Source organism: Larus michahellis, chromosome 4 (assembly GCF_964199755.1).
Source record: "Larus michahellis chromosome 4, bLarMic1.1, whole genome shotgun sequence".
Classification (NCBI taxonomy): Eukaryota; Metazoa; Chordata; class Aves; order Charadriiformes; family Laridae; genus Larus; species Larus michahellis.
Window position 1 is genome coordinate 17322566 of NC_133899.1, and position 17607 is coordinate 17340172.

The 17607-nt window shown below is 40.4% G+C and overlaps 1 protein-coding gene across 2 annotated transcripts in view; it reads right to left on the bottom strand.

The window, feature by feature from the left end:
• Positions 1-216: 216 nt before the first annotated feature.
• The window catches only part of TOX3 (TOX high mobility group box family member 3), a 79066-nt gene continuing 61675 nt past the window's right edge, over positions 217-17607 (bottom strand). For both annotated transcript variants that reach the window (XM_074583119.1, XM_074583120.1), the window contains exons 4-7: positions 7286-7555; positions 5730-5957; positions 4287-4367; positions 217-2096 (exon numbers count right to left, since the gene is read on the bottom strand). In XM_074583119.1, the coding sequence (XP_074439220.1) occupies positions 1362-2096; positions 4287-4367; positions 5730-5957; positions 7286-7555 (1314 nt within the window). In that variant the 3' untranslated portion in view covers positions 217-1361. The remainder of the gene's footprint in view (positions 2097-4286; positions 4368-5729; positions 5958-7285; positions 7556-17607) is intronic.

The window sequence follows — 17607 nt, forward strand, 5'->3', positions numbered from 1 at the left end:
CTGAAGGAAGGTGGAGAAACCCCAGAGAAGTTGTTTGTGACCCTTCAGCAGCACATCTTGATGGATACAAGAGCCGATCCCACACTCGGTTCCCATCGCTACCTATTTACCCAGTATGTTTGATAAAATAAAAATCCAAAAAGTTAAATGAATTTCCCAATAAAGTGTTTTCATAAGGAAACACTTCTGGTTTTTCTACCAAAGACTTATGCCCATGGGTTTTACTGAAATGTGTTTATTCTATAGCAAGATAAAAGCATTTATTTTAGATAAGCAAAATACAAACAACTTAATTGCTGCTATCATAACTCATAAAAAAGTATAAAACAGCATAAAAACACAATAAGCAATGTAGCAATTAATAATTCATGTTACCAGTGTTTACATTAAAGCCTCATTTATGAAAACTTTACAACACATGATATGAAAACTTACAACTTTTAAAGAAAATATTTACATTGATCATTCGGTTGTGGAGTTTCATTTAAATATTCTACTGGTTTTACAGCGTATTAAAAACTCTTGCATTTTTCATCTTAGCTTTCTGTAATAACAGTTTTATTTAAGTGCATTTCCCTTTTAAAAATACAGTGTATTAAATCTGAAACTCATCACTTCAACACAGAATATAATATTCACATTTGTTCTGTAACTGGAATTAACGTAAGAGGGTAAATGTCAATATATATTTTCTTACAAACTATGGTAGGTTTATTTGGAGAAATGAAGTGAAAGGTTGGGTCAAACATTTAAGTTCAGTTACTTGCATTTGTTTTTCTGAAGACATTTAGGAGAGAAAAAAAAAAATTAAGAGCTTTGGCAAAAATCTGTGATTTACTCTATTTTTTCATGACAAAAAATGCCATCAACTAACTCATGTCATACAAGTATGATTGTATGAAATCCAATCATCATTTTACAGGTAGTTACAACTGTGCTTTAAGGGCTTCATGAGTTCATCATACTGCCTTGAAGTGCATTATTCACTTTTAGAGAAAGAAGGGTTATACCATATAACTCCAAAAGGCCATTTTGCAGTCATAAGGTCCAGGTATTTATTAGGCCATTTGATTCACATATTGTAGGTAAAGCTTAAATAAATTAAAAAGGCATCACATGAAAAAGAGCACAGCTTTTTTTTCTTTTTTTTTTAAAAACAAAATGATTTATAGTCAGCTAAAAGATGATACACAGCTACATTGTAGTTCTTTATTGCCTATCTAATAGACACTTTAGAGGATCATTTGATCTGTTATGCATCCCTGCATAACTACCATCAACAATTTACAGTTTTCACCCACATACGGTTTACCCCTACCCCCTCCATCAACACAAAGCCATGTCGCCAGATCATTTTATCTTCAGAAAATACTGACCTGCGACAACACTTGAGTCTGTGTCTGAGATGGTATTTGCGACTGGTGCTGCTGAGGTGCCGGCTGCGGGCTGCCAATGGCGGGGATGGGAGAAGTGATCTGAGAGGCCACCGGCGAGTGCTGCTGAGGAGAAGGCTGGGACTGGTGCTGCATGTGCTGCATCTGCTGCTGCTGCATCTGCTGGAGCTGCATGTGCTGCAGCTGCTGCTGCATTTGCTGCTGATTCATTTGCTGCTGGAGGTGCTGCTGCTGCAAGTGCTGTTGCATGTGGTGCTGGAAATGCTGCTGTTGCATTTGTTGCTGTATTTGCTGATGCATTTGATGCTGATGTAGCTGCTGATGCTGCATCTGCTGCATCTGTTGCTGCTGGAGCTGCTGCATCTGGTGCTGCTGGCTTTGCATGGAGGGACTGACTTGAGAGGAAGATGGTGTTGCCACCATATTTGTCCCCATAGAGCTTATCAAGGGAGCTGCAATGTTTGTTGGCATGTTGGGGGCAATGGTAACAGAAGCGACAATCTGATTCATGGGCAGTCTCATGGTTAAAGGTTTTGGAGCGATCGCTCTAGGAAGGGACTGTTGAAGAGTTTGAGGAGATGCCGATACCGTCGCGTGTTGAGAAAGAGAAGTATTCAGAATAAGGGAGGAAGACAAATTTGTGGATGCCAACGTTTGCTGAACAGAACGAATTGTCTGGGCCTCGGCAGATTCTGCAGCAGCCTGTGTTTGGAAAAGAAATTCATCGTATTTTTAACAGAAAAAACATTACTGCTGTTTACATGGAAATAAAAGTCACAGCTACTCAGGGAGACGTTTTCGTCTTTTCTTTTCTATCAGGAAAGATCAATCATCAATCTGAAAAAGATCAGTGATCCACCGGCCCACCACATCACCTCTGCATCTGTCTCTGCATACGGTACCGCCAGTTCTTACTTGGACAAAAAACTTGTGCCTTGTTCAACACCAGAAAGTCACAGATGTCAAAGACAGTTTGTGGCTGAAAGAGCTGAAAAGGGCCCAACACTTTCTATACTTACATGTTTTCAAAAAAGCCATGTTCTTTGGGGGACAAATACGAGCAGAAGCGTATCCCCCCGCACCAGTTATCATGGCATAAGAGTAGCGTACAAACAATGAAACTTCTCTAACAACTTTTTTAATTTGCTTGTTGCAGTTCTTTGCATCTAAGGCATCGTGTCCCAGGTATCTACAACAGACGAAATTCTAAGGGAACACTGTCAAGGCACGCGAATGAGTACCCTGGAAGGGGTACGGGTGCATCAGGGGGTGCCCTGCTTAGGGAATCCTGCCTACTCCCAGTGTCCCACAGGTTTCCGATGAGGCAAAACTGCAGGAAAACTACAGTCCAAAGAAGCCTATTGCAATAAATGAGGTGTTATGGTGCCTCTGAAGGCTTAGTTTTATTAGGTAAATCTAGAAATATTGTGTATGCTTAAATTAAATCTATTTATGCACCAAAGGTAGGATTCGTCTTTCATAGTTCTACACATCTGCATTGTACACGACACGTAGAAGAGCTGCCTATATAAAGACAACAGAGAGAAAAAGTCTCTTCCAGCACAACTAACTGACATGTTTTAGACATTTACCTTAGAACACGTCAAACTGTGCTGCAGAAGTGCCTATTCCAACCCTACTCTCAGTAACCACCTCGGATGAAAGAGCTACAGCAAGGATGTCTTAAGTTAGAGGAGATGAGATGAATACTGGACTTAGAGTGTAATTTCCACTCACAGGCTTCCCACAAGTTACTCGGTAGCCCAGGTCCCCCGGATTTTGGAAGAAAATACTATTTGTGGTGTTTTTGAAAACGGAACTTAGGGCCAACAAAATAAATTTTCTCAAAGGTATTTAGAACTCCAGCTGCCGTTGAATTTAGCATTGCGATACTACAGGCTTTGAGAACATTATCTAAGTCCTAGAGACAATAGAAAAACACAGCTTCTCTACAGAAGAAGAAATCTTCCAGCTTTCAAGGATGGATGTGTATATTATTATTTCTGCTGTTGCATTTTTAATCAATAATTAAAATACACAGCAACTTTCTGTGTGATTTACTAATGCTCTGCAGATGTACATTCAAATTAACATTCTCAGGAGTTAGGTATCATCACTTTCTTCTGTTTTTTTTCTTGTGATTGAAGCTATTTTTGTAATTGATCTTTATGAAATATTACTAGAGAAAGAATCCTCTTGATTAATTTTTACCCACATTTTAGATGGCCACAAGCATATTTCCTTTCATGGTATTGAGATGCAACAGATCTACAACCAGTGCAGTGCTGCCGGTTAAAAGGTACATTCTCAAGTAAGACAGCAGAGCTTTGTTTTCTTCATGAGTTTTATTTTAACTCAGGATCTGCTAAAATACTCCACGTGGCTCACTGCCAGCTAGTCCATTTGTGAGGACTCTCCAAACTCAGAGCCACCGTGCATTCTCCCCCCCCTCACCTGCAAGAAATACTTAAGCTTTGTCATACAATAACTGCTCTCCAGCTCCACGCAAAGCACGTCTGTTTCGAGAAGCAGCACTTGAGGAAAAACAAACCCCTGCAAATAGCTTGCAAACGTTAGTGTCGAAAAGTCAGTACATTTTTCATGACTGAATTTTACTTTTGTAGTGAAGTGCATTATTTTGCCTCCGTAGATAATGGAAGATGCACATTTACAAGGTTATTGTTTGGTAATCATGACTGTGCCATTAGAGAGATGAAATTGGTTCTTTGCAGAGCCTAAGCAGGGTTCAAGCAGCAGCACAACACCTTGCAGAGCTGTATGACAGAAATCCTAGGATTCTACTTTTATTTTGCATAGCACCCCACCCGCCCATATTTAAACACCATTGCCAAAAGCTAACTTGCATTACATTGAAGGCCGTACTAGGCTTACCTTCGAAACAAGGCTTGCTCTATAGGCAGCAAGTGCCTTTAGGTATTCTTTTTTGGCAGCTTCAGTTTTTCTTTTATATACCTATGAAAAGAGACCACAATTTCACCAACTTCAATTATTAAGACATTTTTGCCAGAATGCTCTCAAAATCATTTGCAAAGAAACAAAAAGCACAGACCAAAAAAAGCCGAAAACACTCTACTGTTCTATGCACTTTTTCTTCTCTGAAAGGTCTAAATGTTCTTGCAGGTGGTTACAGGCTCTCAGGTCTGCTCGCTGGACTTGCACCACAATTTATGTTGATTTATTGTGAATAAAAAAGGCTGCGAGAGCAACCAACTGTTTGACAAGACTCCCTATGCACTATTTACCTCCCCAGGAAATGGTATTTTAATGACTCCAAGTAACAGGGATATTAGAACACTGAGTATTTCAGATGCTAAAAAGTATCCAAAGTAGTATAAAATAGCAAAGAATGCCAAGGTGGGTTTTTTTTAAACAAATCTTTGATATACATACAAAAAAAATATCTTTATACCTTTATAAAAGGTGGTTCATAGAGCTCGGACAATGCACTTTCCCCAAACCCAGTATGAGAGAATCTATTGAGTTAAACAAGAACGGTTTGGCAAAAATGAATTAATCTGTATTTTTAATCATCAGTAAATTTAAAGTTCACCTCTAAATCATGTTCGCCATCATCTGTTAGATCAGACTAAAAGTTTCCAAATTTTCACAGACAAGAATCATTCATATCTTGCCAGAAGGTGTCCTATATGGGAACCTACTCTTCCATTGCAGCTGCCATTAACTGTTCCTGGGAGCTGCAGGGAGTATCAACAGGCAAACAGCCTCAAAGGATATTTTTTTTCCTTCAATCCGTGTGTAGGAGTTACATGTGTATAGAAAGAATAACAACCCTCAAGGAAGAACAAAACTCATCATTCTGTACCAAGTTTGAGCTGGAGATAACATTTCACACGCAACGGTGTAATGAGGCACGAAGGATTGGCTTCAAAGGTTGGAAATCAACGCGCTTTGTAACAAATTCATAAGGCAGATCAAAGGAAAATAGTAAATGTGCTGTACCTTCCCCCTTTTCTCTTCTAACTTCCGATTAATAGGAAACAAGAGCCTTGAAATAGGAATCATCAAAAGATGGTCTTAAGAAGACTCTAGGACAATATCACCTGAGCTTTTTTTGCAAACTGTCCTTTAAAATTTAAAGACAAATACAGCCATTTAATACTACAGAATGGCTCTTACGACAAAATGCTTTTTAGATGCCAAGTCTTCAGCAAGTTCAAAAATCAATGTAGCTCTACAGAGTAAGAGGTCTACATCAGCAAGCAGCATTGTCCACTCAGAGCAGCGGCAGCAGGATTCTTTTTGCAAGGATTACTATTTTACTTCCTGTGAGACAACCCGGCGTCAGTTTTTTACCTGTTTTTGTTCTTCTCCTAGACTGTCCCACATAGATGCCACTATTTTTGAAACCTCTCCAAATGTCGCATTTGGGTTCTGCCCTTTAATTGCAGCTTGTGTATCCCTGAAGAAAAGGGCATATGCTGACACTGGCTTTTGTGGCTCATTGGGATCTTTCTTTTTCTTCTTCTTTGGAGTTTTGGGCTTCTTGCCAGAATCTGGGGCAGCTCTTTTTTCTCCAGTAGCCTAAGAAACAGTAATAACAAGAACAATAAATACATGCATGAAACAAAACAGATTAATTAAAAAAAAATTATTAACTGTCTCTCTTAATAATACACAGATAAAGCTACTATGTAGGCAATGTTTTGGAAAGCCCTGTTGTGCGAAAACACAAATAGTGTCCTACCAAATAGTACTTAGTCTCAGCTTAATCTCATCAGATCTACCTGAACTAAATGCATGGATAGTTACTACTCGTTGTAAGCATGGCTCAGAGAGTCAATCCTATGAGCTTGACCTAAAAAAGTACACCCCAACACTAATTTGTATTAAAAAAAAATTAAGATTTAATCTGTAGTATATTTTGAGGCAATCTATGCTCTTCTATTAAGATGTAATTTCAGCAGTAAAGACTCAAAAGACAAGAGCTTGGAGGCATGTCCTGATTCCCAGGACTTTGAGGTGGGTCAGACGTTGAAAACCCACCCCTTCAGGCAAAAAACACTCTGCAGTTTCTATCCACCTGCAGCCAAGGCCCGGCGCGTCCGGCACCCACCTCCCTCCCGCTCCTCGTGCAGCCGGGGGCCCGTGCAGCAGCGCTGGAGGCTCCGCGTTATGGCCGGTACCGACATCCCCCTCCTGCCCCGGGGATGGGGAACCCCCCGAGCAGCGCACCCAGGATTACGGGTGACTCTGGTCCCCGTGGGCTCCTCCCATCCCGTGCCCTTTTTTGTTGAAGGATGCACAGATATTGCTGCAAGGGGATAAAGTGGCTCTAGGTGTGCCACTCACTAGTAATTTTGATATTTTGAGGATCCTGTACAATGATTTTTCCATAAGCACAATTTCCATTAACTTAAATCTTAAACAGTCTAAATTAGGCCCTTTAAATATACTGCCATAATAACATTTTTGCTTTATTTTTTGATACAATTTTCCTTTTATAACAGATTTATTTAAAGCAAAATGTAAATTAACTAAACTTTCAGTTAGAAGAAAGCTTATTTTATTGCTATCTAAATGCATCTATGTTTTATGCGACTCTAGAGAATACCAAAATGACAAAACTGTCCAAAGTTGACGAGTAAAGAGATTCACCACATCTATAAAATCTGAAATGAATTATGAATGTACTAGAGCAAATATATACATATATTCTTACATTTATTATTATGGAGATATGGAAACTTCTTAAGTAAAGAAGCTAAACAGCACATGAATCCTGTTCCCCTGTGGTGTAACATCTGTGTTTGATATGACCACACTGCAGCCGAGAGGATACTGCCACGTTCATGAGAATACAGCACACGGACACGTACCGCTCACCCGCCGCTGGGCATGGAATCACTTACTCTGTTTGACTCGTCTGCATCTTCCTCATTTATAGAGCTGGATGGGGAAGGAGTGGCTGATTTACTCGCAGGAGGGGAGGGAGAAGTGTGTGGCAAATTAGTGCCTCCTAAATTTAGCCCCAGCTGCGCACTTAGCTGAGACTGGTTAATGGTGGTTAGCTGAGAAGGAGGCATAATTCCCGAATGGGCAGCATCAGTCATATGGACAATGGATCTCATAATCAGAGAGTGATCCTGGCGATACTGGGAAACCTGTGTGTGACTCTGATCCTAAAAGAGATTGAAACGGTATTCAGTCGTTAGCAGTGACCATACAGCATCATCAGGTGAAGTTATTTTCACAGGCTTACAGAACAGACACTGACAACTGGCAGTTTGCTTCGTTGTTTCTTAATGAATTAAAAACGCATTTTTAATTAATTAAATGCAGCAACTTGCCCTGGACTTCACTTCTCCCCCACTTGTGAGTGGGGTTTTTCGGTGGAATAAAAATTGCGTTTCCCCATTTTTAAACATTTCTTCTCTTGGTGCGGTGTGAAATACCCACATTAACAACAGGGAAACAGGCTGACTGATGATACAGGGAAAACATTGCGACCGAGCAGACACAAACTGCTGTCAAATGCAGAACGTAAACAAAACCAGGGTGAGGGGGATATATATATATATATATATATATAGAGAGAGAGAGAGAGAGAGAGAGAGAAGCATCTTCCTTTACTGACATTCAATTATTCTTTGCTGTTACTAGTAGCAGTGGTAGGTATAAAAGAATCCTGTCTGAGAGGGATTTGAAAGTTGTGTTAGACAAAGCACGCTGCCCTGCCAGGGCTCGGCTGCAGATGCCGCAGCTCGCTGGAGAACCGTTCCAGCAACCCTAATCACTCCTAGAAATCCTTGTTCGCAAGTACTGCACAAAACTACATATTTTTATCTTTAATCCAACAACCAAACGCACATGGAAGTAGCAAGCCAGGGACCAATCACTGACTTCATTTTTCTTGTTCTTCACGACTCAGAAACTCAAGTGCGTGCACGGTTTTGTTTCTACTGTTTCTGGAGGGCACAAACTATGTCGTCTTCTACATCTGCACAACACTTACGACATTTGTAAATAAAAGTGAGACCCTGAAGGTAAAGTGAACCGGAATCTGCCTACGAACAACTCAGGTTTGTTATTTTTAACCACGCGCAGATCATTATACAATGAACGAACGTTTAAACAGAAAAGAAGATTTTTAAAACAGTTAATAACTGGAGAGAATAAATAGCTCACAAATTGATTCAGCAACCTGATTAATCTATGGCCATTGTTTGAACAGACAGAAACATGAGAAATAAATTAGATTTTGCCAACTCTTTCATTTTTAATAACCTACATCGCAATTAGCAGCAGGTGCAATGATCCTTAATGAAATGACACAGAACAAACCAGCAATGCTGGCAGCCCGGCGTACCGTCCACCGGACTCCCACAACGGAGCCTGGCCTCCCCAGTGCTCCCTTATTAACTGTGGACAAGCCCGAACCAGTCTTCAAAAAAATCTGCGTCAGCGTGGAGGTAAATTCAGCCCAAGTGACTTTCCTCTTCCTTTCCACGACTCTTCCCTCAGCAGAGGCAGCGGTTCTGCGCCCCTGGAAACCTCGTCTGGGACGGGAGCAGTGCAGCCGTACAAAGGGACAATTCACTCCTTAGAGAAGATGTCCCCCCGCCGCCTCATCCATCTGACGTACAAGGGTTGCAGCACACTGCCTCCCTACAGCAGTAAATCATATTAATGCCCAATTTGGCATTCATGTGTCTTTCTGCTGAAGCTTACACAGAAAAAAGAAATCCTTCATAAAAGTACATGTGGTGTTGCACCTGGATCCAGTACAGATGAAGTTAACCCCACGAGCTCATGATCCACATCCTGTACGCTGGGTCTCACCCTCATTTTCCCCACGCCTTCCAAGCCATTGCCAGCTTGGATCACCACCCGTACCGCACCACGCTGCTTCTCCTACTTCCTAAATTCTTTTAGTATTTTCAGTAAAGGAGTGTAGCTCCTCAGAGATGAATGCATGTGCCAGAAGTGGAGCACTTGATACAGAAAGATCAAAACATCAGACATATTGGCTGAAATACCCATTTGCTTCGGGGCACCTTTCTGTGAAAATTTACTACCGTTAACTATAGGGTCGTTTTCATTGTGACTTGTATTGGCAGCGGCATCTGGAAGTCATTCAAAGTCTTTTGTAAAACGATATTACTCTCTGCATATTATTCCGTTCATTTTAGTTTACAGACATTACTTTATTGCATGAAGAAAAAATCTCTGCTGGTAAAGCAAAGGTGGAGTTCATCGGAATGACCTTCTCTCATAGAAATTAACTTTCTTCATTATTTTGCTGCAGGCAGTACTTTCCTGGAGGTGTTCTACACCTAAAAGGCTAGCTTTTGTTCTCTCTTTCTTGTTACACAATACAGGCCTTCCTGGCCTTCACACCCAGGCAAAAAAATGTGATGACATGGGTTACAAACCATTTACTCCAAGTCTTGTCATTTCAGTTGCATCTATGATTTTATTGAGACTAAATTCTCTTGACTTGCACTGACCCAGAATCTAATTTTATACACAAGCCCATGAATTCTTAAGTGTCCCTTTTTCTGACACTATTTGATGATTGTGTGGTTTTTACATCCACTTATTTAATTCCAGTTTTTCTTTTCTGTATCTTTTCCTATTTTTTTAAGCATTTTTAAAAAAACTTAAAAAAATTCAGTAAAAGCTAGAAGTTGAAACAAGAGTATTTTGTAACTGGCTATCTAGCACCAAACAGATAAAATATATTATATAAAAGAAAATATTTTGTATAATTTTTGATCTCTTATCATTTACATCGTATGTGCATATAATGGCAAACTGTATTTTCTACACTTTGAATTTAAGTTACATGGCTAATCAATATTAAAAAAAAATCACAAAGAAATGAATGGGAATTGCATTTTTTACTTTGTCGTACAGTGTTGTGGGCCTCAACAACGTATGTTACCTATAGAAGAGCTTTCAGACAAGGAAGCATGAACCATATTTTCTGTTTCTACAGTGGTTTGGCAAGTAGCAAGAAGGCAGGGGAACTAAGTCAGTAGCAACATGAAAGCCCACAGCATTTGTATATAGCTCCTGAGCAAACAAAATTTTCGGAGGAGGAATCTATAATCAAGAAAACATAATTTCCATCAATGATTTTTTTTTTCCCCCCTTATGCTACAAAAAGCAATACTGAACCAAAAGGGTCAGTGGCATTTGATTATGCACAAAATGTTTATGAATGAAATGTTTAACAACAAAAATCATCTTACATCAGGAGCATGCATGGAAATACAAGTGCATTGAAACGTCCACGTGACATCCTAATTACATTACTACATGAAAATTGAAAAGCTCGTGTATTCAAAATAACCTACTGAGAATACTGTGAAAATTTTAGAGAACACCACAAGCTATTTCACAGAAACTGAAAGAGAAGTGATACACAAGTACTAGAAGCATTCAGGATTTTTGTAACATCATGCAAAAATGACAGATTAGTTCTGACAAAAATTCTTGACCTTCTCAAGCGGACAGAATCAAGTTTTGATTGAGCCTGATCTGCTTTACAGTCTTGGATTGAAGCTATAGGCAAAACTTGGTGATTTGAACACAAGTCAGGCAGAACTCAACCACTGGTTTACTCAGCATGACAATCAAACAGGGACATAACGTGTGAAACGGAGAACTAAAGAGAAATAACTTGTGTGATTCCTCTGCAGACTGAAAGGCCTTTGTCTCAGATCTCGCTGTTGTTATCCTACATGAGCGCTACCAAAAAAAACTAAGCTACAAAGATGTTTACTGAGGGGAATGCCAGCCACCTCTCTGGTCTCTTCAATTATACGCATGGATAAAAAGGGCAAAATATGGTCCAAAATGCTTCCCCCTTCTCAAAACAACTGTATGGTGACTGTATCCAGGCACATTGGCTTTCTGTCACCACTCTCTCGCGCAGCTCCAGTAGCACACGTTACTGAGACATTCGGCATCAGGCGCATGGAAAGCCTCATCACAGGAACCATAAGGCTATCTGTCCATCAAACTATCCTACTCTCAACTGTTCTAATCTGTTTGGACAGTCATGCTCAAGAAGTCATATTTAGTCATATTGCCAAAAGGACACAAGTCTCACGGCATGCGCCAAATATACAGCTTATTTTACTTTGATTTGTGGAAGTTTAAGTTCTCAAAAATTGGTAAAATATCAGTTCCTTAACAGCCACTGGAAAGCAAACAACAGAGTAATGAAAAAAAAAAGGAATGTGTGAACTCCCACACTTTAATTCATACAGCGTTACCAAAGGGGTTTTTCAACAATTACTGTACCTGAGCCAGCAAAAGCAAAACATACCATCGAGTACTAAGGAAAAATCAACGTAACACAAGATAGTTCATTCTTCTGCTATCAACTCATTAAGCATCCAGTAGTTAATACAGCTAGTAATACAGCTAGTATTTATTTTGACAGATAAATGCATCCAGCCATTACATCGAGACATGCCCTAATTTCCACTCACCCTGCATTTTGAGAATCATTTACATACAGCAGTTTTATCCCGGGTTTCTACCCTGATATAATTTTAACCTCTAGGAACATTCAAAATCATATTTTAAAATATAGCTAGGAAATTACTTTCTAGAACATTTTGAGTAATATTGAAGTCTTGATTAAAATCAATGTCTATGGCCTTCAATCATTTAAACAGGCAACACCTGCAGCGAGACTCTCTCTAGCCACGTCAGGCCTGAGCCCATGGAAATGCCTCCAGGAAGATGCAGGGCTGGCATCTGACCCTACACTGCATGAGCCACTTTTTTTAAGGAAAGTGAGAAATCTGCCAACAAAAATAACTGTGCAAAACCCAGCATTTACGGTTATGCTCACTGTGCCCTGGTTTCAAAAGTTGACTTAAAACATTATATATTCTATTGCCTTAGGAATTCATCACTGTCAGTGTAACATAAGCTGATGTAATATTTTAAAGGATATATTTAAGTTGAAGCAAATGCCCTGCAATGTAAAGAGTGAAATCCTCAGTTGTCCCTGTCTGTAAATTACACCCTTTCCTTTTGGGCAAGTCAGCATATCTCTAGAAGAAATCCTCAATACTCCTTTTTCTCCACGAGTAAAGTACAGATAAAAGGATCCATTAATCTAAATTTTTACAAGATTGGAATTCACTGCCAATCAAAACAAATCAAACTAACAGGATGCTTTCCTCTGTCAGAGATTAAACCCCTACTTAATAGAATACAAAACAGTTGCACTTGGTACTGCCACCACTGAAGAAGTGTCCTTCCTCTCCCCTCCTCAGATGCTGCCATCAGTAATAGATCTGTCAAACTGCAGTTATCAGGAGATCCACTACAAGCAGCAGCAGCTTCTTTTCCCAGGCAATGAGAAAACTCCCATGTTTTGCTTCATGTCTCTGTAGAAAAGTAAACCTTACCTAGCTTAATTCCCAAGTAAAGGCTACAACAAACTGTACATGTCGGTTTGGAAAACAATGATGTCTGCAGCTGGATCTAAAAGATCAGTTGGTGACAGGAGGCTTACGCGCACTCTGCCGCCTGAAGAACACGAAGAATATGCAACTTCTTGGTCTGTGCGCTCCCCCAGTCCCGCTACACCAGAAATTACTCTTTTCTGTTCACACAGAGCACACAAACCAGAGAAGGGACGTGAAGAGGAAATAACCAAACATCAAACCAAACCCAACAAACATGAGGGTCCACTGATTTATTCCTCCAAACTGAGCAACTGTCTCCTTTTGTTCTGACAATCTCAGATGTCTCTCAAAATTCACCTCCTGCTATATGACAGAATCTTCTTACATGGCTGCAACCTCCAAGTTAGTTTAACATGTTTTATTGGAATCTTTCTGACGTAGTATCCCTTGCTCTTCTTTGGGGTCTGATTTGCAACCATGTCTGCAGTGACCTCTCGCATGGCTGGTGTTCCTCGTACTCCCCCATGCAGCTCAGGGCCTCCTTCAGAACAGACGGCCTGACCTGTCAGAGGGGGTGGTAAGAGTGCTGTGAGACCACCAAATCACAACTTCAAACCATTTCTTCTATGGAACCACACTCAGGCGTTAGGCAGTAGGAGCACAGCACGGCCAGGCAGTGCAGCACCACCTCAGAGATGCCATTCCAAGCAAGAAGGTGCCAAGGGACAGGACCAACCAGCCCGCGCACCTGCCAGGCCAGCCTCTCCGGGCCCCAGGATGAGGCACCTCTGCAACACTGCTCCGTGGCCTCCCCCGGTACCAGCTCACCCACAGCATGCTCAGCTACCTCTAACAAAACGCTGCATTTCATGGTGAAGAAACACTGAAACTCACAGCTAGGCCAAAAGTCACACAAAACTACCAAATTAAGAGACAAAGACTTTTCTCTGAAATGCTTGTAATCCTTACCCGGGATGCCCCATCACCTTAGCATGGAGCATTTGCTGTTTGGGATCTTTGTTCTTACCCATTTACTTTCCTGTGACCCTGTAGGTCCCTCATGCAGTCCCCAGAGTGGGCTGAAGGGGTAATGCTTCTTGGGTGTCTCGCTTGCTATTGAGTCCTCCTGCTCTAGAAAGGCTTCTGCTCTTACAGACGGATGGCACCGTGGGCTTGCTACAGCCCTCCACCCATGCACAGTGGCTGCTACTGATGCTTTAGCATCACCTAATTCACAGCTTCCTGAAAATTTAATTTTTTACACCATTTCATAGAGGCATTTAAAAACAGATTCTCCTCTCTCTTCTCCCCGAACATCTACCATCCTTGAAAGCATATTGCATCGCACTCCTTTTGGACAAGGAACCCAACAGCACGATCACAATGTGCGTGTGACTCAGACCCCACAGATCTGGGCTCCGATGGGATGAGTCTGTTGGCACGAGGAGCTTCTCTCCACATTAGCAGTACAAGCTTGGGTCTGCTGTATGCAAACAGCGAAGGCACACTGCAAACAAACCCCGGAGAGTTAAAACCGAGTCCCAGAGTGTCAGATAAATGCTGTTAGCAGTTTTGTTACAACCTCTGCAACTTCAGGTGCTTCAGCTACCGAATCAAAGGCAGACTTCAAAGCTCCTTATTATGCAGTAAGCAACATGGGGAGAGACCGCAAGGCAGCATGACAACTAACAAACATTATCAAAGGTAACAAAAATTGTGCAAGGAATTAGGGGGGACAGACTTGGGGGTTACATGGCATTTGTTTGTTCAAAAATTGCTACAAGCGTTGGTAGTTGTATTCTGCAAAGGGGGTATGTTTCTTTGGGTTTTGTGGGGAGATGGGGTTTTTTGTTTGGGTTTTCTTTGTTTGTTTGTTGTTGGCTTTTAAAGCAAATCAGAAAAGTAGGTCTCATTATCTTTTGTATTACTAGAGACAGGTTGTGGGTTTTTTTCCAGCTACCTGACAACATAGAATAATTTAAAACTCTACAGAGACTTAGCATTTCTTTATAGCCTGAGAACTTGAAGTGGAAGCCGAGTACTGCGTAATCTGTCCAAGGGGAAACACAGGTGGTAACAGCAGAGAATAGCATGAATTTCAAAGGAAGTTTCCAAATGACCCGAGAATGAGGGTGGCTGGACCCAACAAAGCCTTTGGCCAGGTACAACACATCCAGACCAGCTGCAGCACCTGCCTCATTTGCCTGGCTTGGGAAAGCAGCTCCTGACTTTAGAGTGTCAACTCAAGAAGCAGAATAGTTGAAGGGCATGGTCCAGGCTCAATGTGCAGCTGGTGTCCACGGTCATACACATCCGTGTTCCTTCTGAGCTCAGTTCTTGGGAGTATCAGAGATTCAGCTTCTGCTCCAATTCCTGACAGCTTTCCCAGTGGGGTGGATCATATTCCACATGGTCATATGGCACCTCACAATATTTTCTGCAGCTGATGGATCTTAATTTAGGCACTATTAATATACAATAGGCACAGTCTTTTTTCCCAGACTTCCGCCAATGTTACAGGGTTTCTCTCCCTTCATGCAGAAATCCCTCATGTATCTCGATAGGTAATAACCTACTTGCATCATTTTTTAATTTTATTTTTTTTTCCACCGGCAGTACCTGCTATTCAGACAGGTGTCTTTGGCAACTGCTGCCACTTTGTTTCCTACGGACAGGTCCTTGTAGTTACTATGAGTTGCCTATTTTTGAAAACACCACCAGACTACGTTTCCTTCTCCAACCGTAACAACAGCTCATTAACAGGTGGCCCATTGCGACTGTACGGATGAGAAAGCAGGGAAGAGCACGTCTCAGAAAAGTGACTATATTAACCACACCGAGTATTACAACGTCACTGAGGACATGAAAATCTACACGCTGTTAAAACTCTATTATTTAGTACGTCATGAGGCTAGCACCATCTTCATGTCGTGTTAAAGCCGTAGCACGTAGCTCCTGTGCAGAAGCCACTGCTGTCTGCCGCCTCCAGGGTTTCCAGCCCATTGTCCACGTTCCCTGAGGCCCCGCGAGCCGTGCACACATGCTCTCTGAAAGGTAACTAAAAAATGCACAAATACGTCACCAGACATAAAATAAAATACTTAACTATACACCAATAAAAAAAGAAAAAAGACTATGCAAAGACTTGGAAGTTCATCAGCAAAGCACAGAGCTGCAAAATCCCAACGGAGTCCTAAAGGTCTAATTTCACAAAGTGTCAGCCACCACTTGAAAGGTTCTGTATGTGGCCAAATGTCAGCGATCTGAGCCACCAGAGCATCATTTAATTTGGTATTACTTAATTTTGAGATAATTTTTTCTTGGTACCACAAATTATTAAGAACAGCAGTGGTAACAGCCAACCCCTTCTGCTGGGAAAGTCCAATACAAACCAGGGTGACACTCTTGATCTAAACCTTGCGTTTAGTGACCCCCCACAGCAATCAGAGAACAAATAGAAACAAGAAAACTCTGAAGATAATCTCTCTCTCTAGTAAGAATAGTTGCTGCTCCTATAAATGCATAATTATAACCTTCCGGAATTAGTTGTATGTTTTGTATTAAAGATGACAATAAACATGTTCATAACAATAACAAGGGCTTGTTTTAATAGACCGTTCCAGGCGTTAAACACATTAATGACCCATGAAATAACTGTTTCATCTGCAACGCATTAAACAACGTTGTTATAACATTGTATTAATTGAAAACCTACTCCATTCTCTCTAGATAGGAGATTACAGACTGGGTATTAAAAAGAGAGATTTACAAATAAGTTTCTTTGTAAAGGAAAATTAAACATACAAATTAGAGGCATGCAGTCAGGTGAGTAGTGAAATGACTGCCTTTTGCCAATTTTAAAACAACTTTTTTTAGCTTTTATTCCTGCAATCTTCTGTTCATCTATTCCTTTGAAGTTAATTAGTAATTTGGGAATTTAAATTACTAAAAAAGATTTAGACCTCTAAGTAAAAGGCACCATTGTTCTGAAACATGAGTATTTCTGTTGTATGCAGCCTTTAATAAGCTCAAATTTGCAACTCAGCTCTTCACAGACACATCATTGAGCTGTTTATTTAAAAAGTCTCTTCTTGAAATAAAAGCAATAGTCACCATCACGTCTTTGATTTGAGCACAGTGCCACTCCTAAGTAGTAATGTAATTAAAGATGAGCGTATTCCACCATGAATTAGCCTTATCTGTGTGGGATCCCGAATGCACTGACAGCACGGCAACAATTATAAAATATAAACAGGCTCAAATCTTCATCAAATAGGAAACACATTTTCTCCAGCGGCATAAGTAGTATAAGGAGCAATATATGTAAAATTACCAGTCTGTTTTTGTAACATCTGTACTTTTTTGAATAAAAGAAAAAAAATCAGACTGAAAAGAGACAATTATTTTACTGTCTGTTTCTTAGATATCAGAAAGAGAATTTTGAAATTCATCAAAGCTAACCTTCTGTTATGTACAACAGGCTAAGCTGAAAAGAATGTTAACAAGTTCAATTTTCATTCAATCAGCACTACTGCTCTCTGAAATGTTTCATTGCAGGAAAGAAATAAAAATAATCTATATGGTAATTATGAGGATGAATCCCCCAGTAACTTTCAGCTACATGAAAGGTCAGTTCTATTCAAGATATTTTATCAGTCCCCTGCACATACTCCTGTCCTGTCATTTTAAATCTGAACAGCATTTTATTTTCCCATTTACAGCTACCTGCAGAATTAAGTACTTAAGCCAAATAAGAAAAAAAAAAAAAAAAAGAAATGTTGAATGCTGGCAAAGGC